This window comes from Entelurus aequoreus, linkage group LG03 (genome assembly GCF_033978785.1).
Source record: "Entelurus aequoreus isolate RoL-2023_Sb linkage group LG03, RoL_Eaeq_v1.1, whole genome shotgun sequence".
NCBI lineage: Eukaryota > Metazoa > Chordata > Actinopteri > Syngnathiformes > Syngnathidae > Entelurus > Entelurus aequoreus.
In genome coordinates this window covers 81,467,920-81,485,419 of record NC_084733.1, presented here as the reverse complement: position 1 = coordinate 81,485,419, position 17,500 = coordinate 81,467,920, and the positions used below count along the sequence as shown (strand labels likewise).

Below are 17,500 nucleotides of genomic sequence, written 5' to 3'. Positions count from 1 at the left end.
CGATAATCAGCCCTGCCAAAAAATGACCTACATTATATATTGTATAATTCAGGGGTTCTCAACCTTTTTGACCTCGGGGCCCAACTTTTCCACTACAGAGGGGCCCAGCGTCCACTCAAATATTAACACTCTTGATTTTATTGGTATTCAATATTCTACAACACAAATACAACGTTGAAACAACATACCGTATATTACCAAATAGTAGCCCGGGCGTTTATTTCACAAAATCGATTTTGGAGGCAGGCGTTTAAAAGAAGCAGGCGGTTATTTGCACAAGGCTTTTATTTATTTTTGCACCAGCCTGCACCAGGCCATTATTTGGTTACAATGGTTACTGTCCAGTATTTTTTTTTCGTACAAAAAACTTTAAATGTAAAAGCTATTGTAAACATACAAACAAAAAAACAAGAGATCAACATGAGGTAGGCTATCAAAAGACAAGAGATCAACAAGGCTTCAACATAGCAGTAGTGCAACAATTGTCAAATAGAATGCCAATACTAAAAATAAATATACTTTTTAAATAAAGCAGTCTACCGGGAAAAATTTAATTATGGTACCAAGTACTCAAGTATAAAACCCACCATCAAAACAGAACAATAATACTGTCACTTAAATAAAATAAAAGCCTACAGTACTCCAAGTTTTAAATAAAGCAGCATACAGGAAAAATAAAATGATGGTACTAAGTACTTTATAAAACCATCAAAACAATAATACTGCAGCAAACGCAACCCCAGTAGCATTTTAATCTAAATTATGCAAATAACAGCCCATGGGCGGCTATTAGGAAGAGGCGGTTAATTCACAAAATGGGGTTAGACCCCGGGCGGCTGTTAGGACATGGCCGGTTATTTGCCCAAGGGCGTTTATTTGGTAATATACGGTACTTTTTGACTACATTTAAGCAATGTTGGGTTTTGACAGTGATTTGACCATTGTATTTTGAGAAGAAGAAAACATTTTGTCCAAGCCTGGGCCCCTGGACAGGGGGTCCAGACTGAGGCCAAGGAGAGAAAAAACCTCATAGCCATGGCACACATAAGCATGTGTGTAAAAGGGAAACATCACACATCAAAGAACACAAAGGACATTAAAGACATTAAAAGAGCAGAGCTAATGCAACCAGCCATTTCTACATACAGCTACAAAAGTTAAACAACAAAAACAATTGTTTAAAAACATATTCATGTGTATTCATTTACATGTATTTAATGTCAGGTTCCTACGTTGATTTGACCATTGAAATTTGGTAATTTCCCAACCCACAACGTGGATCCAACGTTAGACATCAACGTTGTCTCAATTTACAAATACAAATACAACAATTATTTCAAAGTCAGTTTTAAAGGACAATCAACGTTTTATCAATTTCTTGTGCCTGCTGGGATGTCACTACTGGTCCCATCTTTCCTAAAAAAAATTGTTAAAAAAACATTTAAAGCCTTGTCCAGATCCATCCATCCAGCCATCTTCTTCCGCTTATCCGAGGTCGGGTCGCGGGGGCAGCAACCTAAGCAGGGAAGTCTTCCCTCTCCACAGCCACTTCGTCCAGCTCCTCCCGGGGGATCCCGAGGCGTTCCCAGGCCAGCCGGGAGAGATAGTCTTCCCAACGTGTCCTGGGTCTTCCCCGTGGCCTCCTACCGGTCGGACGTGCCCGAAACACCTCCCTAGGGAGGCATTCGGGTGGCATCCTGACCAGATTTATTTACTTTTTACTTTTTAAATTCGATCTCAATTCTGTACACTGCTGCTGGAATTTAAATTTTCCTGAGGGAACTCTCCTGAAGGAACCAATAAAGTAATATCTATCTATCTATCTATCTAGATGCCCGAACCACCTTGTCCAGATGTTTACTGTCATACTATTCATGTTTAAATAAATTTTGCTGCAAGTGAATATTGGCTCCAAATATCTACTACCAATAATCAGTTTCGGTATCGGCCCTGAAAAAAACATATTGGTTGATGTTTAACATGAAGTCTAAATTCATTATTCTTACGATGAACTGAGCAGCATGTCCTGCTCTATGGTTATCATCACTTCGTCATGGGAGCCATCGAGGGGGAAAAAAGTGTAAATCGTGCATGTTCCTATGACAACGTCTCTCCGTGTCCGTCAGCACTTCAAGATGTTGGTGGACGAGCTGCACGTGAAAGGCGAAGCAAAGCTCAAGAACGCCATGAAGGAGTCCTTCAAGATCCTCAACGAGGTGGGCGTGTCTCTCAGGTCAGAGGTCAAGCTCCTCCTCTTTGTTGTTCAAAGTGTGTGTGCGTGTGTGTGTGTGTGTGTGTGTGTGTGCAGGCACGGGCCAACGGTCTAGGCAGCATGTGCAACCAGGCCATCATGTTGATCACAGACGGCGCCATGGAGGACTTTGAGTCCGTCTTCGAGGAATTCAACTGGCCCGAGCGCAGGGTGGACACTCCTTACCAACTTCCCGTCCTTACTCTTGTCGGCGCCATGTCCGATGTTGCTCCTCAGCAGCTGCGTGTGTCTCCTCAGGTGCGAGTCTTCACCTACTTGATCGGCCGAGAGATGACGTTCGCCCAGAACACAAAGTGGATCGCCTGCAACAACAAAGGCTACTACACGCACATCTCCACGCTGGCCGACGTGCAGGAGAACGTCATGGAGTATCTGCACGTGCTCAGTCGGCCCATGGTCATCAACCACGACCACGACATCATCTGGACGGAGGCCTACATGGACACTGTGGTGAGCACTCTTAAAGTGACAGTACGCCATTTTTCCTCCATCTTCATCATCATCTTCTTCTTCCACTTCACGTCTTCATCCTGCCATGATCCCCGCATCACCCCACCAGCTTCCCAACACCAAGGAGGTAAAAAAAAAAAAAAGATGGCTTCTTCTCAACATTTGTAGTCCTTCATTCCTCATTTTAATGTTGTCATCAATCAAGACCAAAGCAATCAAACATCTACCAAAGTTCTTTGTCATCGGGGGTGTCAAACTCATTTTCACTGAGGGCCACATCGCATCAGAGGGCCGCTTGTAGCAGCCAATATTATATGACTTTGCCTATGCATTTAATTTTTATATATATTTTCAAAAAATAAAAATAAATCTGTCGATTTTACAGTAAAACTTTGCAACTGTCCCCAGAATTTTACTATAAAATATAGTATTTTTTACAACATATTAGTGAAAAAACACTGTTTTTGAAAAATAAAAAAAGGACATTTTAGTCACCAGAATTTTACTGTAAAATATACAGGGTTTTTTTTATAACATATTGCTGTAAATGGAAAAACAGTACCACAGTTTTTTAACGGTAAAAACATGGCAGCTTAATCACCAGCGTTTACTGTATTATTTACGGTGTTTTGTAAAACATTACTGTAAATCAGGGGTGTCAAAACCTTTTCCACCGAGGGCCGCACACTGAAAAATCAAAACATGCGGGGGCCATTTTGATATTTTTCATTTTCAAAACCCATACGAGACATAGATTTTTTTAGCCTTCAGGGCTACCCTCAAGTTTAGTCTCGGAGACCCCAAAATTTTTAAAAAAATAAGTAATTGTTTGTTTTTAATCATTAATATTCAAGACTTTAATTTGTAGATCAACTTGATATCTATATGTCACTAGAATTTTTTTTTTTTATGTTTCATGACCTTTTTGTCAAAGAGAACCCTGTTTTTATGGTGAAACACAAATTATGCGATATTTTAAAAAATTGTTAGTGTTATATTTAAAGTGAAGTAATTAGAGCCTTAAATAGATCAATAATTCATTATATTATTGATTTTTATTCATTACAATTTTTTGTGCAATGACAGTTTTAAAAAAAATCCCACAAATGATTTAGAAAAAGTGAATACTTTTTTATTTTTTTATTTCAACACTTAAGTCTCTAGTTTAACTTCAGATCTATTTGTCGATTATACAACAGTTTTTTTATTTGTTTTATGCCCTTTTTGTCAAAGAAAACTTATTTTTTTAAACAACAAGCTCACAAATTATGTAATATTTTCCCCAAAATATGTCTTAAAGTAGAATATTTGATGTGAAGTAATTGAAGCCTTAACTATGTAAATAATTCATAACATTTATTTTGATTTATTATTATTATTTTTTGAGTAATGACGGTTTTAAAGTAAAAAAAAAACAGCCTGCGTAGCAGTTTTGTTTTATTAGATTCAACATTGCAACTTTTTCTTCTTACATTTCATCTGTTTGCTTTTTTATTCCACTTCTTTGTTTTTTTTTGTTCTGTTATTTTTAATAGTATGCATTGAATGTGCCGCAGACCATTAAAAAAATAGCCGAAGGCCGCAAATGACCCCAGCTGTAAATGGAAACACAGTACCACTGTTTTTTTCCCAATTCTGGCGACTGAGCTGCCAGTTTTTTACCGTAAAGAAACATGGTACCGTTTTTCCACTGACACTAATACACCGTAAAAACAACCGTAGATTTTACGATTAAAAAAACTGGCAGTTCAGTCAACAATATTTAACCGTAAAAATACAGTGTTAGTTTATTAAATTTAAGTGCTGCAAGAAAAAACACCATACATTTTACTGTAAAATCTATTGTCATTTTTACAGTGTACAATTTGATGAATTATTTGCTTTGAAATCATAAAACAAGCAGATATTTAGGTATTTATTTTATTTTGACATTTGTTTGGAAAATATTATTAAGTAATATTTATTGCAATATTGGATACTATTAAAGTTTAGTAAAAGTATGCAATACATGTTTTTTGTCAAAAAGGAAAAAACTAATACTACGGTTGTCCAAAAAAAAAAAAAATTCAAATGAATAGTGATTCTTATTTGTAGCAATTCTTAATCCATTAAAAAAAACAAAAAAAACTTTTTTTAAATCTTTTTTTTTGTTTTTACCTGTCCTGTCCAGCCACTTTAATATATGTTTGGGTAGAATTCTATTAAACAAAACCAGTTTTCTTTAAGTAATATAGACATTTATCATAGCTGTTTATCTATTTTATGAAGTAATGTAGTCAATCATTCAACTAACCCCCAAAGTTTTTAAAAGATTAAGGATTTTGAATCGAGAATGGAATCGTTATCCCCAAGAATCAAATCAAATCGTGTTGAGCCCAAAGATTCACATCCCTACCGCAGGGGTGCATTGGGCTAAAAAAAATTGGGTCTAGGCCCGAAAGCCGACTGATATATATACTGTATATATATTTATATTTATATACATATGCTATATTAATATAATAGATATATAATAAGATATTAAGAGTATGTGAAAGTTCGACTCCCTACCTTGTTTGTTTTCCGTGATGACCTTCTGACCATTTTGTAATCAATTAGAGGTAGTAACAAGCAGCTAAAATGCGCTTAACATTGATAAGTGTGGAGAGTGTTTTTGTTTATTTTTCCCCATCATGCCTTGTCATGGATTTAAATGGGTGTCCTTCTGAATTTTTCATAGTGATTGGACGGTTTTTCATATAAAATCCATAAAGTTCAGTGACAATGTCTGTTGACATTTTGTATTAGTTGGATTTTTGTTTGTTTGCACCATGACTAGGGAAGGTTGTTTGCATTAGGTTGCATAAGTAAGGGATCATCTCAGAGCATGAAAGGTAATTGTTTTGAAAAATGTAATTGTCCACTAGATGGCGACAAAAAGCAGCATCAAACATGTCAGACTGTTAAAATGAATGCAATCTCCCCGCGGGCAAGATTCCTTATTAAACTTATGACGTCTAGTGGGCCAATTTGAAGACGTCGGGGAGCCGTAGTTTGGATACACCCTGCCCTAACAAATTTGTTTAGTAATAAAATATAAGGTACTTTATTGACGCCTGTTATTTTCAGACTTTCGCAGGCCATATAAAATGTGGCGGGCCAGATCTGGTCCCCGGGTCTTGAGTTTGACACCTGTGATGTACACAAAATTTCAACTTCCCGTCCTTCAAGTGAAGCTGCTCTGTGTGATGCGAAGCTTGTTTGTTTTGTGCGTGTCAGCTCTTCAACACCAAAGCTCAGAGTCTCCTGTTGATGACGTCGGTGGCCATGCCCGTCTTCAGCAAGAAGAAGGAGACGGTCAGTTGCTTGTTTGTAGCAATGCTCGGTAGCGGTTTGCTTCTGTGGACATCAGTTTTCTGACTAGGGTTGCACAAAGAATCAAATTGTAATCACAATCACAAATTTAGCTGCCAATATTAAATTAATTTGGTCTTCTGCGATATTAAGATTTGAAAATCAAATCATGCCCTTTCACAGCTGCAGAAAAACAAGCCAGAGGTCATTGTGTCCAAGCGCAGAGCTCCATGACCTCGCCAGGCAGGCATTATTCAATTTTCCCCGGGCTGCTGCCGCCTCGTTTCACTGCCCTGACTTCCATGGAGTCTTAACGCGCAAAAGCTTAGTGGCCACATGCGTGGACAGCACCTTTTAGCTCTTATTTCCAAAATTGTGTACACTACTGAATTGGGGTCTTATGGCCGCTTATGTGGACACTTATACTGCCATCTGGTGGTGTCAGAAGAGTATAACATACAATGGAATTTGGAAAAAAAGTGTAAAAATAAGAATTAGCATGTCACTAAACATGAAGTACACGTTTGTGTACTTATGGACTAAGTAATTCATATCAAAAGATGATTCTTAGTTTTTATTATAATCAGAGTCCAATAAGCCCAAATAGCAAAGAGAAATAAAAAAAAAGCATGTAAACAAACAGCTTGGGCCTTAAGAGGTTAAAGGAAATTGCACTTTTGGAACAATATTGTAGCAAAATGTGGAAAAATTGAAGCGCTGTGAACACTTTCCGGCTGCACTGTAAGTGTTGTGAGAGTGCACGGAAAAATAACCCAGGCTGCATTCATTGTGTTTGTCATCTTCTTGCAGAAGGAAGGCCAAATCCAAAACGTTCTTATAGTCTGGCAAACGGAGGGCAAATATTCCTTGAACAATATAAAGAATGTGTGGTATAGACAGACAAATATTGTCAAATATTTAGTAGTAATTCAATTGAGAGAAGGAACATGACAAAAATAATTGGTTTAATGGCACTAAAAACCGAGACAATGTATAAAAATCGGGATGTATTTTTCTTGAAGATTTTCGCCAAAAGCAAACCCTACTAGATCCGGGACATATAAAAACTGAGGTTACTATGAATCCCAGTTATTTGTCCCTACCTTTCTCTTCAGCTGTCCCATGGGATCCTTCTGGGCGTGGTGGGCTCGGATATCCCCCTAATGGAGGTGATGAAGCTGGCCCCCAGATACATGGTCAGTGTCTTCTGTCTTTGTGCTCCATGACAAGATCATCATCCTCATGTCCTTGGTCTTCAGCTGGGAGCTCACGGGTACACCTTCCTCATCACCAACAACGGCTACATCCTGGCCCACCCTGACCTCCGACCTCTGGTGAGTTCACGCCTGTTCGAAGTGGTGGGACAGGAAGTCGAAGTATGCCTCTCCTCCCCCCGCAGTACAGAGATGGGAAGAAGCTGAAGCCCAAGCCCAACTACAACAGTGTGGACCTGTCCGAGGTGGAGTGGGAGGACACGGAGGAGATGGTAGCGTCCCCGGACAGCATGACTCATGTCCCCACGTTGCCCACTCACACTTTGTCTCATGTCCCGTCCAGCTGAGGACCGCCATGGTGAGGGGCGAGACGGGAAATCTGGGTCTGAATGTCAGATCGTCCGTGGACAATGGGGTGAGACGTGCACCGGTCTTAGTGATGTCACTGAACACACAAAATAAACAACATGGAGACAATTCAAGTCAAATGTCAAGTCTCCATGTGACCTGAAAGTGTCTTACAAAGATGTTAATATGCTAATGGGATTTTTCCTTATTTACTTTCTTTTTCCTTCATTATATATTTGACTTTAAAGGCCTACTGAAATGATTTTTTTTTTATTTAAACGGGGATAGCAGATCCATTCTATGTGTCATACTTAATCATTTTGCGATATTGCCATATTTTTGCTGAAAGGATTTAGTATAGAACGACGACGATAAAGTTCGCAACTTTTGGTCTCTGATAAAAAAAAGCCTTGCCCCTACCGGAAGTAGCGTGACGTAGTCAGTTGTTCGCCTCCTCATATTTTCCTATTGTTTTCAATGCAGCTAGAGCGATTCGGACCGAGAAAGCGACGATTACCCCATTAATTTGAGCGAGGATGAAAGATTAGTGGATGAGGAACGTTAGAGTGACGGACTAGAATGCAGTGCAAGACATATCTTTTTTCGCTCTGACCGTAACTTAGGTACAAGGGCTCATTGGATTCCACACTCTCTCCTTTTTCTATTGTGGATCACGGATTTGTATTTTAAACCACCTCGGATACTATATCCTCTTGAAAATGAGAGTCGAGAACGCGAAATGGACATTCACAGTGACTTTTATCTCCACGACAATACATTGGCGAAGCTCTTTAGCTACTGAGCTAACGTGATAGCATCTGGCTCAAATGCAGATGGAAACAAAATAAATAAATCCCTGACTGGAAGGATAGACAGAAGATCAACAATACTATTAAACCATGGACCTGTAACTACACGGTTAATAATTCTCAGCCTGGCAAAGCTTAACAATGCTGTTGCTAACAACACTTTAATCTTGTAAAATTATATAATTTTGTCTTGTATTTTTTTCCCTCAGAATATTCATAAAGGTTATTGTATAATTTAAAAAAAAAAAAAAACATGACTTGTTTTTTTTTTACAATATATTTGACTTTAATCATGTAAAATGGCCTACTTTTCCTAACAAAAACTAAAAATGTTCTACACAATTCTTGTAAAACAACTTTGTTCTCACAATATTGCGTTTTTCTAAAAAATAGAAATAAAAAAAATACTTTTTTTTACAACATATTTCACTTTAACCCTGTAAAATGGCATATTTTTTTTCTAAAATCTTATTTTTTTCCCTCAAATTAGGTCGACATAATATTTTGTACAATGACAACTTGGAGACATTTCAAGTCAAATGGAAACGCTGATGAGTCAGAGTCCGTCTCCATGTGACCTGAAAGTCTCTTCTGCCTCCTACTGGACAACTTGCGCCATGATTTGTTAGCCGCATTCAACAAAGAAGTGACCATTCACTGTCCACCAATCAAAACACTCTATTGGTTCTAGCTTCACCCCCCAGTGACTATAAAGTGACTTGTCTATAAAACTGTTATAAGTACACCTCTGCATAACATTGTATCCTTATTAACATTAAAGCCCCACTTTAGAACTTTCAGTTTTGGTTGATTTTGGCAGCGCCAGTGGACCAAGGCGGTAGTGTTTTGTCCCAGGGGGACTAGAACATGTAGGCGTCAAACTGACATGATGTCTACTGTAATATTGGCATAAATACTATGTATTTAATGGCTATACTGATGTTAAATAGCAGACACTATCAAGAAATGATCTTGGATTGCGCTACAAACAGGACGCTACTACTAAGAATGTATCGGGCAGATGCAGGTCCCAATCAAAGAAAGACCGTGAAGAGAGTTTTTTCAAAGGAAGTAGTGTAGAACTGTCAGGCTGGTGGCTAGTTATTTCTGGCACGCAAATTTCCGATAGCCATTATTAGCATTATCATTTTGATTTGAGCATCGCAAGTCACTTCCTAGTTTAGCAGGAACCGAGCCAAGGCAGCATCGGTCTGAAATCCCTCATCTTGAGGTCACGTCAGCGAGTGAAAGCCGGGACAATGTTGATCCTTGACTGTCCTTTTGTCCGGGTAATTTCCACTTTCTTTTTTTGTCCACTCAGACAAAACTTTTCGTTTCTTTGGTTGTTTTGGAGCTTCTGCCATGATAGCAGTAATTGCACGTCAGCGTTCTTCTTCTTTGATTTTTCTGGCGGCACATAGGCGTTTGCATCGACTTCCGTCTTTTTAACGACTGGGGAAAGGGGGAGTGATGTATGGCATGAAGCGAGTCAGCACATTTGTAGTTTTTTGTGTGGCAGTAAAAGCTATACAGACCCCCTTAGGCCACCACAGAGGTGTTATTCAACTAGTTGTAAGTCCATGTACCATCCCAAAAGTTATGAAAATATTTTATGAAGCTTGAAAAGTTACTTAGTGCTGCTTTAAAGAAAACAAAAAAGAAATAAAGATCAACTTACAACAAAGATTAACTTTATTTACATTGTTATTGGTCTGTAACAGAAATTATTTAAAATTCATCAATTTGCCTAAAATAAAAATAAAAACTGTAATCCTTATTTAAACATTTAATATTTTTGACCGATTATATTTGTTATACTTAAAAATAAAATAAACTCAATAAATAATTTGATTCATTTAATAAGTGTTAAAAGTTATGTCATTTTTTTCAGCACTTAAATATGTAGATCAACTTCAGATCTATTTTTTATTTGTTTTATTCCATTTTTTGTCAGTTTTTTTTATGGCAAACACAAAATATGCAATATTTTCCCCAAAAAATATTTCAAGTGGAATATTTGATGTGAAGGAATTTCAAGCCTTGAATTCATAACATTGATTCATTATTTTTGGAGCAAAAAAAAAAATGCAATGTTTGGGGTTTCATCTAATAAGAGTGTTAAAAATGAAGTCTTTTTTTCAGCACTTAAATATGTAGATCACCTTCAGATCAATATTTTTATTTGTTTTATTCCATTTTATTGTCAAGGAAAACAAAATATGCAATATTTTCCCCAAATTTTTTTTAAAGTGGAATATTTGATGTGAAGGAATTGAAGTCTTGAATTCATAACAACATTGATTTGAATTCATTATTTTTTGAACAATGTAAAAAAAAAAAAAATATTGAGGGGGATCCATCTAATAAAAGTGTTGACAATTAAGTCTTTTTTTCAGCACTTAAATCTCTCAAAAAACTTGAAGGAACACTGAAGGAGTTTAATTCATAACAACATTGATTCATTATTATTTTTTGAGCAATAAAAAAACAAAAATTTAATAAAAGTTGTCTTTTTTCAGCACTTGAATCTCTAGATCAACTTCAAATCTTTTTGTGTCAAAGAAAACTATTTTTTTTAACACACAAAATATGCAATATTTTCACCCAAAAATATTTCAAAGTGGAATATTTGACGTGAAAAAATTAAAGTCAATAATTCGTGACAGTGATTTTATTTCCTTCTTTGTTTTGAGCAATAACACTTATAGAAGAAAAATATCCCACTCCAATTCTTAGGGATTGACTTGTAAAAGTGTTAAAAATTAGTCATACTTTTATTTTTTACTTCCAACATTTAAATCTCTAGATCAACTTCAGATCTATCAGTTTTTTGTTTTCATATATTTATTTGTTTAATGTGTTTTTGTGTTATTAGTCATTTTTGCTACTTTTTCTCGTTACTCTTCACCTGTTTGCTCTTTTATTCCCCCTTATATTTTTTAATAGTCATTTAGAATGTGCCACATGCTGTTAAAAAATGATCTGCAGGCCACAAATGGCCCGCAGGCCGCACTTTGGACACCCCTGCTTTAAAGCAATCAGTTTGTCTGTTCTGGCTATTGACTACGCCAACATGTACCCCCACACAGAAAAGGCCTATGTTCCTCATCAATGAATATTTCTACACCAACGTTGACGAAACACCTTTCAGGTAAGAAGCTTCTTCCTGTTTGCCAACATCTAGACGTTTGTTTTCCACACATTTCACCACTGAAGATGGTGAGACTTTGTAATGTGCTGAATCCACAAGGCCACCAGAGGGCAACAAGTGTTGTAGTTGTCATGTGTCTTTGCAGCTTCGGCATGGTGCTGACCCGAGGTCACGGCAAGTTAATGTTCGTGGGCAACGTGTCGGTGGAAGAAGGTGCAATTGTCATCATCTCCTCTTGTGGAGAACGTGACTCATTGAACTTGTTGGTGTCTTTGGTCTCCAGGGCTTCATGACCTGACGTCGCCAGACCTCAGCATCGCCTCTGAATGGTACGACTGCATTCCCGCTCCATGTCATAGTGTTGTTCACCGACTTAAAGATGACTCAGAGGAGACACAATAGTGTATTAGAAATGGTATCCTGGACAGGTTAGACCAGAGGGGGATAAACCTTTTTTACTGCATAATGACAACTTTTTTTTCTCAAAATATTACACATTTTTAGAAAAAAAATACTTATTTTTTTCATAATATATTCAACTTTATTCTTGTAAATTTACATAATTTTGTCTTGTATTCCCCCCCCCCCCCAGAATAGTCTAAAAGTTCTTGTATGACAACTTTTTCTCTCAAGATCGCAACTTATTTTCTGAACAAATATGACTTTTTTTTTTTTTTACAATATATTTGACTTTAATCATGCAAAATGGCCTACTTTTTTCTTAAAATATTTTACACAATTCTTGTAAAATAACTTTGTTCTCACGATATCGCGTTTTCTAAAACAAATAGTTTTTCACAATATATTTGACTTCCTGAAAAATGGCCTAATTTTTTTTCAAAAATCTTAATTTTTTTCCTCAAATTATTTCAACATCATTTTTTGTACAATGACAACTTTTTCTTACAGTATTAGTAAGAATACTTGTTTCATAATATATTTGACGTAATAAATATTTCTTCTCACAATTTTGCGTTTTTCTAAAAAAATATATTTTTTCACAATATATTTGACTTTGATTCTATACAATTGCATACTATTTTCTTCTAAATTTGTAACCTGATTTGCCCAAAATATTCCCACATAATTCTTGTACAATGACAACTTTTTCATAAAATATTTGACTTTAATCTTGTAAAATTGCATAACTTTGTCTTTTAATTTCTTCTTCTCGGAATATTCCTAAAGGTTCTTGTATGACAACGTTTTCTCACAATATTGCTACCTATTTTCTAAAAATTAAAAAATAAATTTTTCATAATATATTTGACTTTAATCATGTAAAATGGAATATTTTTTTCTTAACAGATATCAACATTGTTCTTAAAATATTTTTTTCTTAAATTAATTTGACACAATTCTTGTAAAATAATTTTCTTCGCACAATATTGTTTAAAAATAAAATAAAAATCACAATGTATTTGATTTTAATACTCTAAAATGGCATACTTTTTTTTCTAAAATCTATTTTCCCCTCAAAATACATACATTTTGTACAATGACAACTTGTTCTTAAAATATTACTTTTTTCTAAAAAGAAAATACTTTTTTCATAATATATTTGACTGATTATTGTACAATGACATGATTTTGTTTTATTCTCTCAGAATATTCTTAAAAATTATTTTGTGACAATTTTTTCTCACAATATTGAAACTTTTTTTTCTAAAACATAATTGACTTTTATCACAATACATTTGATGTTAATCCTATAAAATTGCATATTTTTCTTAAAATATTTTGACACAATTTTTGTAAAATAACTTTTTTCTCAAAATACTGTTTTTCTAAAAAAAACTAAAAAATGTTCACTATACATTTGACTTTAATCCTGTAAAATTGCATACTTTTTTTCTAAAATCTTAATTTGTTTTCTCAGTATAGTCAGACATAAATGTTTGGACAATGACTTTTTTCACAATAAATTTGATTGTAAAATTGCATACTTTTTCCTTCTAAATGTTTAACTTTTTTCTCATAATACTACTAACTTGTGGGGCGGCGTGGCGAAGTTGGTAGAGTGGCCGTGAGAGCAATCGGAGGGTTGCTGGTTACTGGGGTTCAATCCCCACCTTCTACCATCCTAGTCACGTCCGTTGTGTCCTTGGGCAAGACACTTCACCCTTGCTCCTGATGGCTGCTGGTTAGCGCCTTGCATGGCAGCTCCCGCCATCAGTGTGTGAATGTGTGTGTGAATGGGTGAATGTGGAAATACTGTCAAAGCGCTTTGAGTACCTTGAAGGTAGAAAAGCGCTATACAAGTATAACCAATTTACCATTCATAACTTTTTCATAAAAAAATACTTTTCTAAAGTTGCACAATTTTGTCTTATATCTTTTGTTCTCAGAATATTCCTAATGATTCTTGTATGGCAACTTTTTCGCACAAGATTGTCACTTATTTTCTAAAAAAAAAAAAAGAAATGACTTTTTTCACAATATATTTGACATTATTCATGTAAAATGGCATTTTGAAAAAATGTTCTTAACAATAATTAAAAAATTTCTTAAAATATTTTGTTCTTCAAATATTTTTACACAATTCTTGTATAATTAGTTTGTTCTCACAATTTGGAGTTTTCTCAAAAAAAGACCTTTGCGCAATGCATGTGACTTTAATTATGTAAAATGGCATTTTTTTTCTTCTAAAATCGTTTTTTTTTTTTTTTATGTCAAAATATTCTGACATTATTCCTGTACAATGTCAAATTTTCTTACAATATCACGATTTTTTTTTCTGTAAAAAAAACCCACAACCCAACAACAACCAAACACTATGACATAATTGTGTCTTATTCTCTCAGAATATTCTTAAAAATAATTATATGACAAATTTTTCTTACAATAATGCAACTTTTTTTCCAACAAATAATGGACTTTTTTCACAATAAATTTTATTTTGATCACGTAAAAAATGTTTTTTTTTAAAAATAAAAATAAATTCCTTAACATGTTTTTTTCTTCAAATATTGTGACACAATTCTTGTAAAACAACTTTACTCTCCCAATATTATAAGACTGAACCTGTACTTGTAGCGTCATTTAATTGAACGGGGGCGTCAACCTGCAGTCCACACGTATCTCTTATGTGTGACTGTCATCTACGGGTCGGTAATTAATTAATTAATAATTAATCAGATTTTTGGGAAAATAAAAGGATTTTAAGTGCGCTTGTAGTCTGAAAAATATGGTTATTTTTAAGTCGCCAGAACAAATTTATTATACAACATATTTCTTATGCCAAGAAAGTATATTGTGTGGCTATTTATTTATTATGTTTAATTTTTTCAGGACTTACTGCGAGACGGACGTTGACCCCGCGCACCGCAAGTACTCTCAGCTGCAGGCCGCCATCCGCTACCTGCTGGGGAAGGAGCCGGACCTGGAGTGTAAGACCGTCGATGCGTCGCCGTTGTGTGTCGTAGCGCTTGTTTGATGACCCCGCCTCTGTGTCGCCTAGGCGACGAGGTGCTGCTGCAGCAGACCCTATTCGACGCCGTGGTGACGGCGCCCATGGAGGCCTACTGGAACGCCCTGGCGCTCAGCGACAGGTGGGAGCCAGCACCTTGTGGACACGTGGTCCCACTCAGCGGTATGTCCTTCACAAGAAAATTTGTGTGGGCAGGGTGGAGCCTGGCATTGAGACCGCCTTCCTGGGCACTCGCTCCGGCCTGATGAGGATCATGAGATACGCCGGCGTGGAGACGCGAGTGGCCAAGTACCAGCACTTCTTGTGATCATGTGACATCATTCAATGATTGGCGAGACACCTAACACACGCGTGTCTGTCCCACCGTGTAGAAAGTTCCTGACCCCCGCGGATAAGAACAACCTGTTCACCGTCGATCATTTCCCGCTGTGGTACCGGCTCGCCGTGGAATTCCGTCCCGGAACTTTCTTCTACTACCCCATCAACGACAAAGGTCCTTTCAGTGTTTGTTGTTGTTGTTGTCGTTGTGTGAAGCGCTGTTGTTGTCGTCCTTAGGCGTGAAGTACGCGATCGCCACTACCGCCGTAACCGTGTCAGCACAAGGGAAGACCGCCATCGCCGGAGGTCAGTTGAACTTTTGTTTAAACGACACAGGACAGACATGAAAAATTATGTTTCACAAATAGTTTATTAACAAAGTCCATATTCATGACGAGCGTTTGAGGTGTGCTTCTCACATGACATGTGGACAGGGCCTAATGGGACACGATGAAATAAATCAATCTTTAAATCAATACTTAAATGCGCCATTAATTAATTACAATTTAAATTAAATACAATTAATTCATTAATTTTATTTATACGTAATTATATTTATTTAACAATGCAATTAATTCTATACAAAAATACTTATTTATTGTCTTGTTTGTTTCCTTCCCACTGTTTTGTGTGGTGTTTTGTGGGCCTTTACATTGCCAACATTTCAATATTGCTGTGTATGTGTTGTTGTAAAATTTAAAATCCTAAATAAATAGTATACAAAAAATTACTTAATTATTTCACAATTTTATTATTCCATGTTGTGATTATTTTACTATTTAATTACTTATTTGATTATTACATAATTTAAATATTTCATGTTTTAATTGTTTTACTATTTAATTAATAATTTAAGTATTACATAATTTAATTATTTTATGTTTCAATTATTTCACAATTTAATTATTTCCTGTTTTTGTTATTTCACTATTTAATTACTTGGTTAATTATTTCATTGAATTATTTAATGTTTTAAATATTTCACCATTTAATTACTTATTTATTACAACATATGTATAATTATTACATGTTTTAATTATTTCACTATTTAATTATTACATAATTACATTTTTTCATGTTTTAATTGTTTTACTATTAAATGATTTCATGTTTTAATTATTTCACTATTTAATTATTACATAATTTAATTTTTTCATGTTTTAATTATTTTATTATTAAATTATTTCATGTTTTATTTATTTCACTATTTAATTATTACATAATTAAATTATTTAATTTCTTATTATTTCAATATTTATTTATTTCAGGTTTTGAATTTGTCACTATTTAATTACTTATGTAATTGTTGTTTTCTTGAACCTATGTGCAGCTGCATTTGATTCTATTATAATAATAATTCATTTTATTTAGAAGCACTCTTCTACAAACTCAAATAAACAATAAGCAATGAAAGTAAATATACAAAAAAAGCAATAAATACAGACAATCAGTCATTTACCTAAAAACTAAACTAGGCCAGCGGTCTAAAGTGTGGCAGCATATGGTTGAAATAAAGTCAAAAAAAGTAACAATGAAAAAGACATATTGTAATGAGAAAAAGCTTAAATTTGATGGTAATAACTAGCGGTGTCCCGGTATGATATTGAAATCCGATATCGATCCGATACGGGCAAAATAACAATTATCGGATTAGCGCAAGCTATCCATCCGTAATTTGTGTCCTTAATTAAACAACATTGCAGTCTAAATTAAGTTAAGTTAAGTTAAAGTACCAATGATTGTCACACACACACAAGGTGTGGTGAAATTTGTCCTCTGCATTTGACCCATCCCCTTGATCACCCCCTGGGAGGTGAGGGGAGCAGTGGGCAGCAGCGGTGCCGCGCCCTGGAATCATCATGACATTTTTAAATATAAACAATATTTATGACACATACAAAGTATCCAAGGCAGCACCGTATTAAAATTGTATCCAGTAACAAACGTGTCCGCATCACTCCACCTACTATGTCATGAGATTAATTATTGTGACCACTAGATGTCCCCCCAAAAAACAATTACCACTTCACTTCAACTTAAAGACAGTATAAGTCCATTCCAGAAGGTGAATAATAAATAGGTTAGTGTTTTTTGTACCTACCTTTTTCTCTGTTTGACTATTTCAAATGATCAAGCCTTCTACAATGATATCAGATTTCCAATATCATACCAGCA

The 17,500-nt window shown here is 35.5% G+C and overlaps 1 protein-coding gene across 2 annotated transcripts in view; it reads left to right on the top strand.

Moving 5' to 3' along the window:
* Positions 1-17,500, top strand: part of LOC133646945 (voltage-dependent calcium channel subunit alpha-2/delta-4-like) — an 83,827-nt gene that overhangs the window by 32,194 nt on the left and 34,133 nt on the right. For both annotated transcript variants that reach the window (XM_062042898.1, XM_062042897.1), the window contains exons 13-29: positions 2,127-2,216; positions 2,309-2,422; positions 2,510-2,722; positions 2,832-2,849; positions 5,981-6,058; positions 7,171-7,251; positions 7,315-7,389; positions 7,455-7,541; positions 7,613-7,684; positions 11,516-11,577; positions 11,723-11,790; positions 11,861-11,906; positions 14,869-14,966; positions 15,038-15,128; positions 15,203-15,295; positions 15,379-15,500; positions 15,563-15,631. In XM_062042898.1, the coding sequence (XP_061898882.1) occupies positions 2,127-2,216; positions 2,309-2,422; positions 2,510-2,722; positions 2,832-2,849; positions 5,981-6,058; positions 7,171-7,251; positions 7,315-7,389; positions 7,455-7,541; positions 7,613-7,684; positions 11,516-11,577; positions 11,723-11,790; positions 11,861-11,906; positions 14,869-14,966; positions 15,038-15,128; positions 15,203-15,295; positions 15,379-15,500; positions 15,563-15,631 (1,477 nt within the window). The remainder of the gene's footprint in view (positions 1-2,126; positions 2,217-2,308; positions 2,423-2,509; positions 2,723-2,831; positions 2,850-5,980; positions 6,059-7,170; positions 7,252-7,314; positions 7,390-7,454; positions 7,542-7,612; positions 7,685-11,515; positions 11,578-11,722; positions 11,791-11,860; positions 11,907-14,868; positions 14,967-15,037; positions 15,129-15,202; positions 15,296-15,378; positions 15,501-15,562; positions 15,632-17,500) is intronic.